General features: G+C 40.2%; 1 protein-coding gene across 4 annotated transcripts in view; it reads right to left on the bottom strand.

Annotated features, from left to right (window-relative positions):
- The window catches only part of FTO (FTO alpha-ketoglutarate dependent dioxygenase), a 371417-nt gene that overhangs the window by 153985 nt on the left and 200129 nt on the right, over positions 1-17303 (bottom strand). For 2 of the 4 annotated variants that reach the window (XM_082438911.1, XM_082438908.1), the window contains exon 8: positions 7009-7133. The exons of 1 other annotated variant lie outside the window; for it this stretch is intronic. In XM_082438911.1, coding sequence (XP_082295037.1) covers positions 7009-7133 — 125 coding nt within the window. Of the gene's footprint in view, positions 1-4137; positions 4184-7008; positions 7134-17303 lie in introns of all 4 variants that reach the window. One more of the 4 variants, XM_082438909.1, reaches the window with a different exon arrangement.

The following is a 17303-nucleotide window of genomic DNA, read 5'->3' as shown; positions in this document are numbered from 1 at the left end:
ATTTCCTTGGACGAGACTCCATTGCTAAGTCATCCTTCAGTTTCCTACAGTGCCACACACAAAAAAGAATGAAAATCTGGGGACTTCCCTGGTGGCGCAGTGGTTAAGGATCCGCCTGCCAATTCAGGGGACACGGGTTCGAGCCCTGCTCCGGGAAGATCCCACATGCCGTGGAGAAACTAAGCCCATGTGCCACAACTACTGAGCCTGCACTCTAGAGCCCGCAAGCCACAACTACTAAGCCCGTGTGCCACAACTACTGAAGCCTGTGTGCCCTAGAGCCCGTGCTCCACAAGAGAAGCCACCACAATGAGAAGCCCGCGCACCGCAACAAAGAGTACCCCCGCTCCCCGCAACTAGAGAAAGCCCGCGTGCAGCAACAAAGACCCAACGCAGCCAAAAGTAAATTAATTAATTAATTTAAAAAAAAAAGAATGAAAATCTGCATGCTAGCCATTGTGTTCTTATTATTCTCCCCTTGCCCTCCCCTACATTAAACTATAAATTATTTCAGAGTTGAGGCTGTTTCATACTCATCTTGCCACTTCACGCAGCATTGAACACAGTTAACTTGTACATAACAAGCACTCAGTAAATAATAGTTTATAATTGTGCAACTGGACTGGGCCAACCTGTCAGTTTTGAATAGAACTCAATCCTGCCAGGAGACAAAAGGAGAGACCAGATAACCATGGAGAAAACCGTAATGTGCTGGCCTTAGAACCAGAGTCGATCCACAGAGTCATTTACACAAACCGTTAGACTTGTTGCACCCAGATCAGGGTTCTGAAGCTGATTCGCTTAGAAAAGTAAATCCTATTCATTACAAGGTCTGGGTTATGACAACTAGATTTTGGAGCCCTAACAAAGGTGTCTAAAGTGGGTCCATCCTGGAGGTAAAGGATGATGGCTGGGGCTGTGGAGGAGAGTGAGATGGTCAATAGGAAGATGTTTGGTTGTTTTACTTGTCTAGAAAAGATGCTAACTTGGCAGTTTTTTTTTGAGAAGCCGAAGCCCAATTTGGGGAAGACATGTCTATAAAGACGTCTAGGTCTAGAGAATTACTTTTAACTCTTAGAAGGAAGTAGTTCTAAAAGCTTTGCTAAGAAAGTGCCATAAACATGTTTAAAAAACTTTTCTCAGTACCATTTTAAGCTCCTTGGACCCAAATGAAGTTGTCTACTACGGGAATATAGTAAGCCCTGTTTGAGCCTAGAAGTTAAGAACTTAGGTGGAGAGTTTCCACTTAATTAGGCTACATTCCTATCCAGTGTGCAATGCTCAGAGATTCTACAATGAAAGAAATGAAAGAGAGTGGTAGAAGGGAGAAGTGGGGGGTCTACAGAAACAAACAAAATATGTGCGTGGGCCACCTGCAAATAAATAAAGGGCCAGGCCTAGCCATGGAAATGGGGAGATGGGCACAGCTGCACACTCATGCCAGGTTCGTTTGGATCTCCATCCATCTTATTAGCCAAATACCCCTAATAGGCTCGTGACTTCTTTACCACTTAAGGAATAAGTCCTTAAGTCTGTCATGTTTTAAAATCTCCTAATAAAAAACTAATGGTGTTAAACACGCACATGAAAAGACGCTCAACATCATTAGTCATCAGGGAAATACAAATCAAAACCACAATGAGATAACATTAGGATGTTTATAATCTAAAAAAGGTAAAAGAACAAATGTTGGCAAGACTGTGGGAAAATCGAAACGTTTGTGTACTACTGGTGGGAATGTCAAATGGTGCAGCAGTTGGGGATAAGAGTCTGGCAGTTCCTCAAAAAGTTAAACATAGAGTTGTTATGTGACCCAACCATTCTAGGCCTAGGTTTACACTCAAAGGAAGTGAAAACATGCCACTCAAAAACCTGTACATAAATGTACACAGCAGCATTATTCATAAGAGCCAAAAAGTGGAAACAACCCAAATGTCCATCAACTGATGAATGGATCAACGAAAATGTGTTCTATCCATACAATGGAATATTTTTTTGGCAATAAAAAGGAATGAAGAACTGATACATGCTACAATGTGGATGAACCTTGAAATCATTATGCTAAATAAAAAAAGCCATATATGAAAGGTCACAAATTATATGATTCCATCTATAGAAAATATCCAGAACAGGCAAATCTATAGAGACAGAAGGTACAACAGATTAGACAGAAAGTGGTTGATGGGGACTGTGAGGAGAAGGGGAACTTGAGAGTGGCTGTTCACAGGTCCAGGGTTTCATTTCGGGGTAATGGAAATGCTCTGAAACTGAATAATGGTGATGGCTATTCAATCTTGTGAATATACTAAAAAAAAAAAAAAAAAAAAAAAAAAAAAAAAACCCACTTAACTGTATACTTTCAAATGATTAATTTTATGTTATATGAATTACATCTCAATTTGGCTTCTCAAAAACCCCCGAATGGCCTGGCTTTCGTCTTATTTTTTGTATTTGCACCTTACTGAGCAAAAATTTAAAGGAGAGTGCTTTAAAGTTAAAAGGCATAGTTTGTTCTAGAAGCGTTCCTCAGCTCCCCGAGTTATCCTTCACCCAGCTTTCTGCTCACTGTAAATCCCCATGGACATACACAGTTGAGTCAAAACCTAAGAGGAAAAAAATGCTAACTTTGGGTAATGTTTAGAAGGTTTTTATTTCTATTTTAAACGTAAGTATTGTCTGGGTGAGGCTTGTATGATGTAGACAATAGAGTTCAACATAAGGGATTTTCAACAGTACGGCAATGCTAGACTTCAGAGACATCTACAGTTAAATACTTTCCTGGGAGGGCAAGAGCAACATGCCACTCTGCTGTGGTCACGAGGCCTCCACCACTTTCTTTTCCACTGCTTTTCACAGCTTCTTTCTAGGAACTTGCTGACTTCTCATCCCCAGATAAATTCTTAAGTTGGCCGCTGAGCACAATTTAAGAGTTTATCTCATACACAGCACCTCACACAGTATTTTGTATATCGTAGGCATACAAAATATACAAAAATACTCATGGAATAAAATCGTTCTCTTTCAGAAAGTAGAGGCATGGCATGTGCCCCCGAAGAAGAGCACGAAGATTTGTGAATGCCAATGTCACTGGTCAGAAACCAGGACCCTCAATGCCCACAGGAAGCTGGGAGAGAGCTTTAAATAGATTACTCTTATCCATTAACAAGTAAGGGAACATATAGCTTGTGACCGACCCATTGTTGGCACTAATGAGCATCGCTATGATGTTTCTTTGAAAAAGGAATAAAGAAAGGAACAGACTATCTACTCAATTAACATTAGGTGCTTTCTTATTTTTACAGAAAAACTGCCAAGTGTGGTAGTAAAACAGTGTGCAAGAGTCACATGTATATTAAGTATCAAAAAAAAAAAGAAAAAAGAATGTATAACCTTCAGTGGCCAGATGCTGAAACAGATCACAATTTTTTTGTAAAGCGTTTTTGTTAGTGTTTGACTTAGTTACATTCTCTAGACTATGCATGCAAGCAGGAAAAAAATAATTTGCTTCTCATTGTGACATGTGCAAAATAAACAAAGGCACTGATTTTTATTATTTCTTATTTAGAAAAACAACTCAGGCCTGGACATTGAACTGTACCTTTTCTTTAGTGCACTTTTCAAATGATAATTTCTTCCACTGTCACCATTAAATCTTAATCCATTCCAGCTCCTTGCATGGGTCATTGAGTCTATATGTACTGCTGTTATTTTAAAATGTTTCCCCTTGGTAGGGAAAGAGGGGGAGAAAAGATGTTGAGGGCCAGATGGGCCTCTTCACAGTTCATTTATCAAACCTAATACATTGGGCTCCACCCTCCTCTCACTCACTACTGCGGTTAAACTTCCATATAATTTGGTAATCATTTTCATTATCAGAGAGTGACCCTAAAGCAGCCTATCCTGAGACACCCAGCCCTTGCAGCTGCTCTTTTTCTGCCTTTTCCTACAGTAGACCCTAAGAACCTCCGAGTTTATTAGCTGCAGACTGACCTTTGGGCTGCAGAGGTCAAGAAGGGGTCAGATCAGAGGGCTTGCCCAGTTCTTTAAAAGCTATAACAAGCTGTCCATCAGGCAGAGTGGACTGTATAAACAAAGCCAAATCTTCAGAAATTCTGTACCACTTCTGTTAACACTTACCCTGCATTCACACGGCTTCTCCCGAAGTGCTTTGGATCATTCAACTCTGGGGAAGTGAATAGACAGCCCTAATAAGCCTATTTGGAGAGGGTTGTTTATGGGATCACTGGGCTTGGGGAAGGAAACCCACAGCACTCAGATGTGCCTCTAGAATCCCAGGGTTGTGTGACACTGTGACAAACTCAGTTACCCCGAGTCACGCAGAATTGACACTTTCCTCCAAAAGTTAAATTACAGGGAACATATGCTTTCAGTTTAAGAGACTTCAGTGAGTCCCAAACAATGGCTCGGCTCCTGGCCGGGGAGAGAGAGACAAATATTTTAAAACCAAGTTACAAGTTGCACTTAATATAGTCTCCCTAATATCATTAACATAAACGAACCTACTGAAGTGGGGGGAACCTTTACTACGACAGACTTATACTAAAGCTACCGCCAGCTGCGGAGTCTCAGGTGACCTAAATTTCTCGAAGTTGTACTCTTCCTAATGCGTTCTCTAACGTGCAATATCAGGTAATTAGAGTCAACTGCATTTAACTTTCAGAGGGAAAAAATTTCTATTATCTAAATCTAAAGGATCCCCTGATAGCTTTGATGAAAGTAAAATACCGTAACCCACTGCTTGGCCTTTGGCGAGCACTAATTATTATCTCTCAAAGCACATTTTTCCTCGTGTAATTCCAAAGTACACAATAGGCCAGCGTCTGAAACACTGGCAGCTCGGTCAGCGCTGCAGTGGATGTTTTATAACTTTCACCACCACACGCCTGATGGCTACTCGAGGCGATGCCCGATTCCAGACGGCCAGAGGAAGCTTTGATGAGGAAAAGAAAGGTGTATGGTAACTGTCTGTTTATACAGATCATATGGATGAGTCTTTTAGATAGGTCACCGGGATGGGAAACATCAAATGGCGCTGGCGAAGGGGTAGGGGGAAGGATTATGGTTATTTAATACTCTGAGGACACTTCCTTCTGAGCTCTCAAGACACCACCCGCTTGAAATCTTCTTTCAGGTGTTTAGTTTTAAGGAGGTCTGCAGAGCGTCAGCTGCTAAGCCCTTTCTTGTCTCCTCCCCTACCACAAAGGACTCGAGAAGTTTTGTTTCAGATGCTAGACTACATCAACTTCAGCTCTGGCACCAGCTCCTGATTAAATTGTTAGCAGTTAAGGGCCAGAAATGCTGAAACCAGACTCCTTTCAAACAGGCCATTTTGGCCACGCTGTCTGATGAGTTGGTGTATTAGGAAATTATTGTTAACAAACCAAATGCACTCAACTGAAGACATCCATTCTCAACATTTCCTCTAGCTGTGCTGTCTTTGGAGGGGTTGGGGGGATGGGAGAGAGTTTACAGGGGTCTCTCTCTCTCTTTCTTTCTTCCCTTCCTTCCTTCCTTCTCTCTCTCCCCCTGCCACCTCTCTCTTTCTTTATCCCTTTCCTATTTAGTAAGAATCACCAGGGAAATTCCCTGGCGGTCCAGTGGTTACAACTCCACGCTTTCACTGCCAAGGGCCCGGGTTCACTCCCTAGTCAGGGAACTAAGATCCCACAAACCCCACAGCGCAGTCCAAAAAAAAAAAAAAAAAAATCACCAGGGGAAAAGATATAAAAGGTCAAGGAGAGAGAGAAGCCTCTTAGATGTCCCCTCATGGATAGTCCCCTATTTAATAAAATATCCATACTTCAGTGAATATACGTACTTAAACTGTAATACAAAGAAAATGTTATAATTAATTATTGAAACTTCGATTGAAAGTCATTTCATGACTGTAGTTGAAACTGTCATTTACCCCGACCACACTACAAAAAAGGGGGCAAGGGGAGAATGTCACTGGGAATTTTAAAATTATGGTTTCAATGCAAGTCTAAATTCAGAGACAATACACATATGTGAAAAAGCAGCTTTCTGATAACCAATCAGAATGGACAGTTCATACTCTTAGCTGTCTCCTTCCTTGGAAAATGCTCCTCTTCAGCCTTGTTCACGCAAATCTATTTTTATGAGAATTGTTACTAGTAAAGCCATCAATTATTGTAATTCTGTGGCATGAACTCATTTGGAGAATATTATGGCTATCAATAAATGTTCTTGACTCCCAGGCACACAGAATTTTTAGGCATCGAATAAGACTCTGACACAAAATCCAGCATAATTTTCCTCATTCCTCTACCTCTTGCTTAGAGACAGATGGTAATTCAACAATACACATTATGCATCTGAAGGATAACTCTAACATTTGAGGGAACTGGTTCCAGGCTTCTACCAACCAACCAACCGTTGTGCGAAGAAGAGCAGGATAACGTGGCATTTAGTATGCAAGCACCAATTCTGTAAAAACCGATGGTCTGTAGAAACTTGCTACCCGTAACAGCTTTCTAACCACAGCTAAGTCCATGTGCAGAGAAACTAGGCTGAAGCCAAAGTCATTTCTATTTGGTCAGTTCTGAAAATGGGGTTGTTGAATAGACTAAGTTCAAGCGATCTGCCTCCCGAGTGATGTAAGAGTACCGTGTGGATTTCCCAGACATCTGCTCTAACTAAACAGCAATGCTCGTCTTTTAGATGGTTGATTAAAAGGGTTCTTCAACATCAGGTACTTAAATTACAGTACTCTCAAGATGCAAACGTTTCTGCTAAATGTTATACTCGGGGATAAATCATACATGCATACAGATGACATCATGGATCATTACAATTAATGTAGGTACCATGTGTAGGAAAGTTAACTTTGGCTGAAAGCATCTGTAACTTGCTTCTTTTTCATGGCCCCTCCAATGAGAGGGATGAGACCAGCCGCCAGGAAGGGCTTAGCCAAAGAAAGCTCTTGTTTTCCAGGGACAACAAATCCCATTTCGTAATAAAACAAACCTGGCGTGCCATTCCCTCCTCAGGTTCTGGCGAGCGGTGAGTGTGGCGAGGATGGCCGTCAAGATCTCATTCCTTTGTTCTACAGGGGTCCCCTCTCTTCTAACTTCCCGAAGCACAGCATTTGTCTAGAAGAAATGATCCCCCAAAAGAGAAAGAGAAAGTAAAAAAATTAATAATAAAAAAAAAGCCCATAAGCAAATAAGGACAGTAAATCAATGTTTTTTTTATTACAGTTCCCCTGCTAACAAATCAATACAATAAATGATGGTCAAAAATGGCCAGCATATATTTTGTATTTAATCAATGTACATGGCACATAAGGTAAACTCTAAAGCTCCATTGCCTTAAGTAACACATCAAGATACTGTGCATTCTCGTTCTAATTTTCTCAGTGCACCAACGACTTTTTTATCCTGGGAACTGCCTACCACGAGCTATTATTAGAAATAATTTTCACGTACAGTTTACCATGAGTTGTTTGTTTGGCCTTTTAAAAAAGAGCAGTCCCTGACTTTCCCTCTCTCTCGTTCCTGCCACCCAGCTAAGGCTTATGCACTGTCTTTCTTATTTGAATCATTAACTTCTATTTCCATCCATGCCAGGAATTTTTTTTTTTGAGGGGGGGGTCACTCATTTTACATGCTTGTTGCAAATCAAGAGCTTGCAAAGAAAGAAACACTAAGAGCACAAGAATCAGAGAACAGTGTATCTCCATGAATATCTTTCCAGCTTTGAAAATCCACTACATATTTTGAATAGTAGGTACAGGGATTCTTATACAGAGTGGACTTATGATTTGAGGAAGAATCATTTATTCTTTGGTTATTGTTGTGGTCCTTAAAAAAAACTCAGGCTCACGGGTGAGTACAAAAACACTCAAGCAGTCAAAGCACAAGCACGTGACACCCTGCTTACTCTAACAAGTAGCATTACATCAAAACTCAAATTTGAAACTGTCATTTCAACTTTATCTACAGCTGACCTCTGCAGGCTCTTTTTATGTGTATTTTAAACATGCAAATGTCTGTGACACTAGAAAAACAATTAAGAAAACAATGGAGGGCTTCCCTGGTGGCGCAGTGGTTGAGAGTCTGCCTGCCAATGCAGGGGACACGGACGGGTTCGAGCCCTGGTCTGGGAAGATCCCACATGCCACAGAGCAACTGGGCCCGTGAGCCACAATTACTGAGCCTGCGCGTCTGGAGCCTGTTCTCCGCAACAAGAGAGGCCGCGATAGTGTAAGGCCCGCGCACCGCGATGAAGAGTGGCCCCCGCTTGCCGCAACTAGAGAAAGCCCTCGCACAGAAACGAAGACCCAACACAGACAAAAACAAATAAATAAAATAAAATAAAAATTAAAAAAAAAAAGATAGCATCATGTAATGGCAATTCTATAAATCTGGGTTTAAAAAAAAAAAAAGAAAGAAAACAATGGAAAGTATTCTACTGGTACTTGACATTTGAGTGAGCAAATGCCTTTCAAGTTTTAATCACAGAACTTTTCATCACATGTATTTATCTTCACATAACTGGAGTAGAAACCTTTAAGATTTATAAATGTTGTTTTTCATGTAAAGGTAGCGGGGCTTCTTCGGAAATGTTATAACCAAAGCAGTTGCCAAAAGGAATAAAATTGCCACTTCCTCTGTTCTAATTACTCAGTGTATTTCTTATTTAACTGATGTCAATACCTTCATTTACTTGAAAAGCGCACTCAAAATTTGATTCTCATGGATCTTGAAATACTACTTACTTAGTCCTCTATAACATTTTACAGTGTATATTTAATATCTTCATGACAACCTTGAGAAGAGGTGTGGTGAACATTTGCTGTTTTGGTTGCCTTTCATCCATACCCAGTCCCCCTTCCCTATAAGAGCACCCAGATCTCCTTGTGGGGAAGTCTTTTATGTAATCTTAGAAGTGACAGTAATCACTGTCAACCAAAGTGTCCTGCTCTCCCCCAACAAGGATGTGGGTCAGGCCAACCTGATTCTCTTTTCCAGGACTTTAGACACTTAAGAATGACAAAGAAAGGGGAAACAAATGTGGAGGCAATTTACCTATTTCCTTAGTTTCTACCACCCATGGTCCTCAAAGTATTCCTGGTTTCCTGAACTTTCTGAGTCCAGATCATTCTTTCTTTTGATACCTTGAGCTATCCAATATCCTTTCAATAAAGTTCCATTTTGTTCAAATTCACCAGAATCTGTTTCTGTTGCTTACAATCAAGCACCCTAACTGATACAAAGAGGTAACACAGGAAGTAGTATCTTCACTGCAAAGGAAGGATCCACGATAACCTGATAAGAATTAGCCAGGAAAAAGGACCCTGATCTCTTCCTCCTGGACCCAGAATTACGGCTACTATACCGGCGATATAACCAACTGGATACTCTATGAGCTCCCAGGGCAACACTTTCGGCCCCCCAGCACAGGGAGGAATGCTGGGTTTCTCTAGGCGATTCTATGGCATGAAGCCCAGGCTCCCAATATCTAAAGCAGGGTTGCAAATTCAAATAGCCATTGGGGCCAGAAAGGTAACATGAATGAGTGAAGCAAGGTTCCTGAAGAGAGCATATGCTCTATCTAAAAAGACAGTCACTACTCAGTCCCAGCCAACTCTGCCATTCAGAAAAGCTGTTTTGGCAGTGCCAGATTCACGAATTTTCAAAAGAAACAAGAAATCTGTTTTTGTTTTAAATGTGAAAACTTGTAATTTTAAAATGTTGGAAACTAATTTTTTAAATTTTTAGTTTTTATACAAATTTGGTTTATTTTTATTTTTAAAATTTTTATTGAAATATAATTGATTTACAATGTTGTGTTAGTTTCAGGTATATAGCAAAGTGATTCAGTTATACATATATACATATATATATATATATATATATATAAATATATATATTCTTTTTTTATATTCGCTTCCATTACAGGTTATTACAAGATATTGAGTATAGTTCCCTGTGCTATACAGTAGGTCCTTGTTGGTTACCTGTTTTATATATAGTAGTGTGTATATTTTAATCCCAAACTCCTCATTCATCCCTCCTCACCCCCTTTCCCCTTTGGTAACCATAAGTTTGTCTTCGATGTCTGTGAGTCTATTTCTGTTTTGTAAAAAAGTTCATTTGTATCATTTTTTTTTTTTTAGATTCCACATATAAGTGATATCGTATGATATCTGTCTTTCTCTGTCTGGCTTACTTCACTTAGTATGATAATCTCCAGGTCCATCCATGTTGCTGCAAATGGCATTATTTCATTCTTTGGCTGTATTCCATTGTATATATACACCACATCTTCTTTATCCACTTATCTCTCGATGGACACTTAGGTTGCTTCCATGTCTTGGCTATTGAAAATAGTGCTGCCATGAACAGTGGGGTGCATATATCTTTTCAAATTATGTGTTTCTCCAGATATATGCACTGGATCATATGGCAGCTCTATTTTTAGTTTTTTAAGGAACCTCCATACTGTTCTCCATAGTGGCTGCACCAATTTACATTCCCACCAACAGTGTAGGAGGATTCTTTTTTCTCCACACCCTCTCCAGCATTTATTATTTGTAGACTTTTTGATACTGACCGTTCTGACTGGTATGAGGTGATACCTCATTGTAGTACTGATTTGCATTTTATACAATTTTTAAAGGTTACTTTCCATTTACATTTATTACAAAATATTGGCTATATTCCCCATGTTCTACAATACACCCTTGAGCCTATCTTGTACCCAGCAGTTTGTACCTCCCGCTCCCCCATCCCTATATCGCCCCTCCTTCCCCCCCCCAATTTTTTTAAATACCATGTGGGCCAAACAAGAAACAACAATGGCTAAACAGAACTCAAGCAGCTGCCAATTTGCGACCTCTAATGTAAAAGATGTCTAATTTCGGAGAGGTCCTGGCATCAACGGGTGTTCTAACAACAGCATTGCTCCTTGTCTGTGACACCCCACCTCACGTATTTAAAGTCGGAAGGAACCTCAAAAAGTCATGTAGTTTATCACTATGTCTGAAGGTACATATTATTTTACCTAAAAATGCTTCAAACAGAAAACAAAATATACATTTAGATGGCTCCAAAGACATGATGAAAATAAAATTATTTCTCCATTTGACTGTATTAAAATAACTTTTTAAAAAAGTCATTTATCTCTTCTCTGCCTTTCACATAATTTAAATTTTATCCAGAAGCCCTTGTTTTCCAAGGATCCTGAAGAGCCTCTAAGAGGGGAAGGAGGAAGGACTGAAGAAAGTGAGTTTCAGACCGTGTCTGTTTAGTTACCACTGTATCCCCACTGCTCCCCTAACGACTTTTAATAAATATTTGTCAAATCGGTAATAAAAGCAGGAACTTGAAAAACAAGTATTGCAAAAACAAAGAGCAACGGAAGACTGTCTTCTTTTAGGAAATTACTATCATGTAGGCTTAAAACTCATAAAATATATAAACTAAGAGACAGTTATGTGCTCTACCAAGGAGCTCTCTTCACTTCACAAAAGGACTCACTTCCTGGTCTATTTAAGTAACTAGCTCCCCTAGTTCTGAGTTCCCCAAACTTCAGTCATTCTAGCTCAGTCTCATAATTCTTGCCATATTTGTACATAAAGTATATAATATTTAATATCAAAGTTTATTTCATTCTAGATGGATACTGTTGCTTGTTGAAGGCTCTGAGGCTAAAGCCAGCTTCCTCTTTGTAAAAGAAGACATGAACAAGTACAGGAGAATGTTAGAGACATATCAGTCTAAAAGAAGACCTCCTTGCCACAATTACAGGAATTGAAAAGGAGCTGAAAAGGGAATCACCTTCTCCGAGTTGTCCCCACCACGTGCAGAGTCCTGGAGCGCCACCTAGCAGCACCCCGGGTAACACCATGGTCCACATCCCGTGCTCTGGATGCACTGCCCTACCTCAATGGTTTTCCAGTACTTCACAGATAAACCTCTTTTCTCCCTAAATGTATTCTTATAGGAAATTCAATACATAAAACAAACTGGAGCAGTTCTCTTTGAAGCTTTGAAGGTATGGAGGACCTGGAGGTCCTCCCTTTGTCGTGGGATATCTCTTCAAAAGCCTAAGGAACTGTGAAACACAATTTGCCAACCTCAAGCCAAGAGTGTTTAAAAGAGTATTCAGGTTATTAAAAGTTTATACATTGCTGGTGGGAATGCAAAAGAGTGTCATTCTGGTAAAGGGTTTGGCAGTTTCTTATAAAGTTACACACACACACACACACACACACACACACTTAATATATCACCAGCAATCCAATTTCTAGGGCTTTACCTAAAGAAATAAAAACTTATGTTCACACAGAAACATGCATAAAGATGTTGATAGCAGCCTTATTCGTAATTGCCAAAAACTGGAAATAACCTAAATGTCCTTCCAAGGGTAAATGGATAAACACACTGTGATACATCCATACAGTGGAATACTCCTCAGCAAATAAAAGGGATGAGCAATTGATATATGCAACCACTTGGATGAATCTCGAAGTCAGTATGCTGAGTGAAAGAGGCTAGTCTCCAAAGATAAAACACCGCATGTTTCCACTTATTTGACATTCTGGAAAAGGCAAATTATAGGGAGAGGGAGCAAATCAGTGAGGGAATTTTTGGAATGAGGGAACTAGTCAGTATCCTGATTGTAGTGGTGGTTATAGGAGTTTATACATATGTTAAAACTCATAGAACTGTATATCCAAAAAAGTCGATTTTATTGTATGTAAATTTTATAAACTTTAATTTTTAAAATTCATTCTCATCACATTTTTAGGACAAGAAAGAATGCAGAGAACAATTTACATATAAATATGTTTAAAAGATAAGTAGTTAGTAAAAATATAGAAAAACATATCTGGATTACAAATTCTGTTCCAAAAAATTTTTTTTTAGGTATTGGAAAAGGATGGGTGAACTTAGATTGAGCACTCAGACCCTAAAATAAAATATTTCATAACATTTAGAGTGAAAAGAAGTCCTTGCACAAACAGAAATTTCAGAGTGTCAAAGGGCATTCTTTTTATAAAAATTACTAGTGATATTTTTATCCTTATAATAGTGTTGGCTCGTCAAGGGTTGGCTTTACACAGGAAATGTTAATAGCCCATTTTACCATCAGTAGAAACATAGAACTGTCTTCAAACAAGCATCAGTTTTTAAACAGTATGCTATTACCGAAACACATTCTCCCTTTCCTCCCCCCAAAACATAGGGAAAGTAAACCATAGGTTTAGGGATCATGCTCTGGAGGTTAAATTTCCTTTCATTAGTGATTCTGTTTCAACCAAAATCTATGGAAATGCTGGCCTATCAGGAAAAGACTAAGAATATTCTAAAGAGAGCTGGCTGTTCAAATCCCAGCTGCCACTTCCTAGCTGTGGCCTCTCCCACAACTGCAGAATGGAGATGACCACAGAGCCTCCCTGCGGGTTCCCGTGAGGACTAGTTGCCCAATCCTGTGCCACTGTGATTATGATTGTTTAGTTTCATCTTAAAGGCACTCATCAACCTTGTGCTAAGCTCTGCTATTTTAGCAAGAGGATTCCTTAAAGTGTCTACGACTTGAAATAAAAAATTTCAAGGAAATCAGGCAACCACTGAACAGCCTCTCTACCAGAAGCCAGAGGCATCCTCCGTTGCGTATCCCTAGTGGGAGAAAATCTTGATCCCTGGAGGTTGGGTTTTATTTTTAGAATCAGTCCTGATTTCACTGGACCCCACTCCATTAGTAGACCTGTCTCTCTCTGAGGCCACTACCCAACACCTGTCCTGTCCTTCTTAGTGTCCTATGGGGGGGTTCCTCGTTCTGAAACCCCCAACTGCAGTCAGCCCAGGGCTCTGCCCTTGGTTCTCCTCTCCTCTCTGCTGCCTGCGCTCTCTGTGGGTGACCTCCCCTTCCAATGGCTTAACGGGTCCCTGTAGGCCAACGACTTCATGCAGACTTCTACCTACAAGCAGACCTCTCTGCTGAGTTCCAGCCCCGTAGAGCCAACCATCGGCTAGCTCTCCTTCAACATACACCTCCAACATGCCACCTCAACCTCAACTCATCCATGTCTGAACTGCAATTTTTGCTCTCCATCAACCTGCTCCTTCTCCCTTTACTTCCCTAGAATGGCGAATGACACCACTATCAATGCAGTCATCCAAACTAGACATCTAGGAATCACCCCAGTCTCCTCCTCTTCCTTTCTCTGCCCTCCCTATACCTAAACATCAACACCTATTATTCCTGTCTGTTCAATATGACTTAGACTTATTTCTTCCCCACTGCCATAGGCTTAGTCCAGGCCATCTCTCATCTGGACCATGAAATGGCGCCCAAACTAGAGTCTCTGGGTCAACCTCACCCCTTTCATGAATTTACCTCCTACAAGAGGAGTATCTCAGTGTCAAAGGAGACAAGGAGTTTCAGCCTCCAAAACCCCACCTAAGCCAGAGCAGCTCTGTTCATGTAGCCTTATTGTTATTGCCATCTGAGAGATACAAAAAAGTACTTTTTTTAAAGCCTAGATTCCTTAATCTGAAAAAAAACCCCAAAAAATAAAAATAAAAAAACTCATCTTAATATAGGCCCTGCTTACTTCTCAAATCTTGGCTCCTCCTATCTTCTATTCCATATAAAACTAATTGCAGTTCCCTGAAAATACATGACTATTCTAGACTACATATTTCCTGTACCTGCTTGTATAGCTTACCAGTAACTACTAATTCTTCAAGAAACATCTCAAATAACACCTCCTCTGCGAAGTCTTGCAGGAACCACAACCTTCCACCACATTAAGTAGAGTGGGTCACCCCTTCTTATGTGTCACCCCTGAGCATCTCACAAATCACGTCATATTCCATTGCAATTAATTATTCACTAGAGCTTGCCTCCTCCAGAGTGTGAGCTCTATGAGAACAGATAGGGTCCATACCCATTTCTTCTTAATATCCTCCAAGGTACCAAGTTTGGTGCCAGGTCCTGAAAGTGGACTCCTGATAGATACTTGTTGAACAAATAAAGACAAATGACATGTCTGGTGAATAAGATGAACAATCCAGTCACATAGTACTATTCAAGATAAAAAAAAACAATATGTGAAACAAGCTTTGGTTTGATTCAAACTATTCCTGAAGATAAATCTAAGAAAAAAGTTACAAAACCTATTTTTAAACAAAAGCATCAAGAAAAATTAAGTATTTGCAATCCCTAGGTGACTACTTAGAAGGGCAATATTCATTTGGATGGATGTATCTAGAAATAGATAGTTTTACTATGACGCTACGATAACATTTAATCCATGCATACCCTCCTGATAAGCCAAAAGAAGAAGTCTCACTCCGTCCATTTCAGTAGAGAAAACTACTTTGGATTCTGGCAACCCACATTCTAAGGGCCTCCAAGAATTCCACAGTGTCTTTAGCTTCTCCTGGCTCAAAACTCTATGCATAAAAGATTAAGTAAAAAATCCAGAACCAGAAAGAGAGAAAGAGAGAGAGAGAGAGAGAGAGAGAGACTGATCAAGAATGAGAAAAGGAAAGCCAACATAAGGCTCTAAGAAGGCTTAAAGTTTAGGTGTAAGTTCACATCTTTCTTGGAAAAAGTCCCCCAATTCGGAATTCATTCAGTTAAAACTGAGCAATTCACCTAATTCTTGTTGGCTATATTTTTACGTTCAGTAACTTTCAATATGTCCTGATTGTAGGGTATCATAAGGAAAGCACATATGAACACACATGCATTATGCAGAATTTGTAGCATATAAGGTTTTCAGACAGGAATCACTCTGAGATTTAAAAGGAGCATTACGGTATTTACTCATTACTAATAATGGTATGTAAGTCTTTAATTTTTTTGGTTCCTTTCTGATCTGGAGTAATAGCTTCCGATAGGCCTTCAACTCCAAAACCTAGACTTAATCTTAATCCATCCTTTTTACATATCAGAGAACTTTGTCCAAGAAAACACATGGAAACAGGAGGCAGTCTACAAATAACGGCTGGTGATCCCTCTGCTTAGTTCACTTTAAAAAAAAAAAATCTGCTGCTGTTATCCCAATTTCAAAAGCCATATAAACACCAGGATGCCCGAAGTGCATGCCTTTCCCACCTTCCCAGCATCTCCCTACACTCACCACCACCAAAACAAGTCCTACTGTCATGGTGGGAAAAATGCCGTTCCTAACACTTTTTATATACATAGCTGCCTCATGTTAGGGTTGTATTTCCCCTCTGCACACACAAATTACAAAGATATGCTCTGACTGATAATGAGGGCTAAAGGTTCAACTTGTGAAGAAACTTGGTTTAAGATGTTATCAGCTGGGAAAGCTATTTCCTCACATCAACATTGCCACGGGCTGTCAAAAACCCAACCAGGGCTGCCTCTTCAAAAGTTCAGGAACACTTTTTTTTTTCTTCTTCTTTCTTTCTTCCCCCCTCCCCCCCTTTTTTTAAAAAAAAAAAAAAAAAAGAAGAAGAAAGGCACAGAACCCACTGAGATAGCCTTAGTCCCATCAAAGAGAGGTCGATCTCGGGTCTTCCTTCATTTACTGATTGTCAGTTTCAGATGGCTCTTTTGTGAGGCCTCTGCAGCTCAATGCTGAGTGACGCCTTCACATTTTCTAAACTGGACTGGGTACCGCCAAAGATTTCCAGCGCGCTTGGATCCACAGCCCAGCAGAACAAATAAACATTCCTCTCAGCCTTTTTGCCTACTTTATCTCCCTCTCCGGGAGCAAGAGGTTTTGGGGATGCTCATGTTTACACAATGTTCAAACTTTCTTCCCCCTGTTTCCTGAATTTGAGAAGACACATCCTGGATGACCTCGGCTAAGAGATAACACCAAGTCACCACTGGGTGCCCCGTCTACTGGACTACTTAAGGCTGCCGTCTTCATCCCTCCCCTCCCCCACCCCTCCCAGTCTTACCAAGGAAAGCAGGAGATAAGCCAGGCTGTCTTGAAAGGAAGGCACAAAGGCAGAGGTCTCTAAGAGGCTGCCAACAATGCGGCCTTTTATTCCCACCTAAAGAGACACTTGGTTCAGTTCATCTCAAAGACCCACTTTATATGCATGAACATCTCAGCAGAGTTTACCAAATGAATCCTCAAAAATGTACCTGGAAGACATATTTTGGCATTTTTCCATTGTGTACTACTGGGATGTGGGAGCTAGTTGAGAATAATCACGAATGTCTATGGGGAAAGAATTCAGGGAAAACGTTTCTTTGATCAGTTTCCTCATCTGTCAAGGGGTCTATGTAATAACACCTAGAGCTCTTATGATGATTAC

Source organism: Balaenoptera physalus (assembly GCF_965194825.1).
Source record: "Balaenoptera physalus genome assembly, chromosome: 19".
Classification (NCBI taxonomy): Eukaryota; Metazoa; Chordata; class Mammalia; order Artiodactyla; family Balaenopteridae; genus Balaenoptera; species Balaenoptera physalus.
The sequence above is the reverse complement of the archived record's forward strand: the minus strand, read 5'-3'. Positions and strand labels throughout refer to the sequence as shown.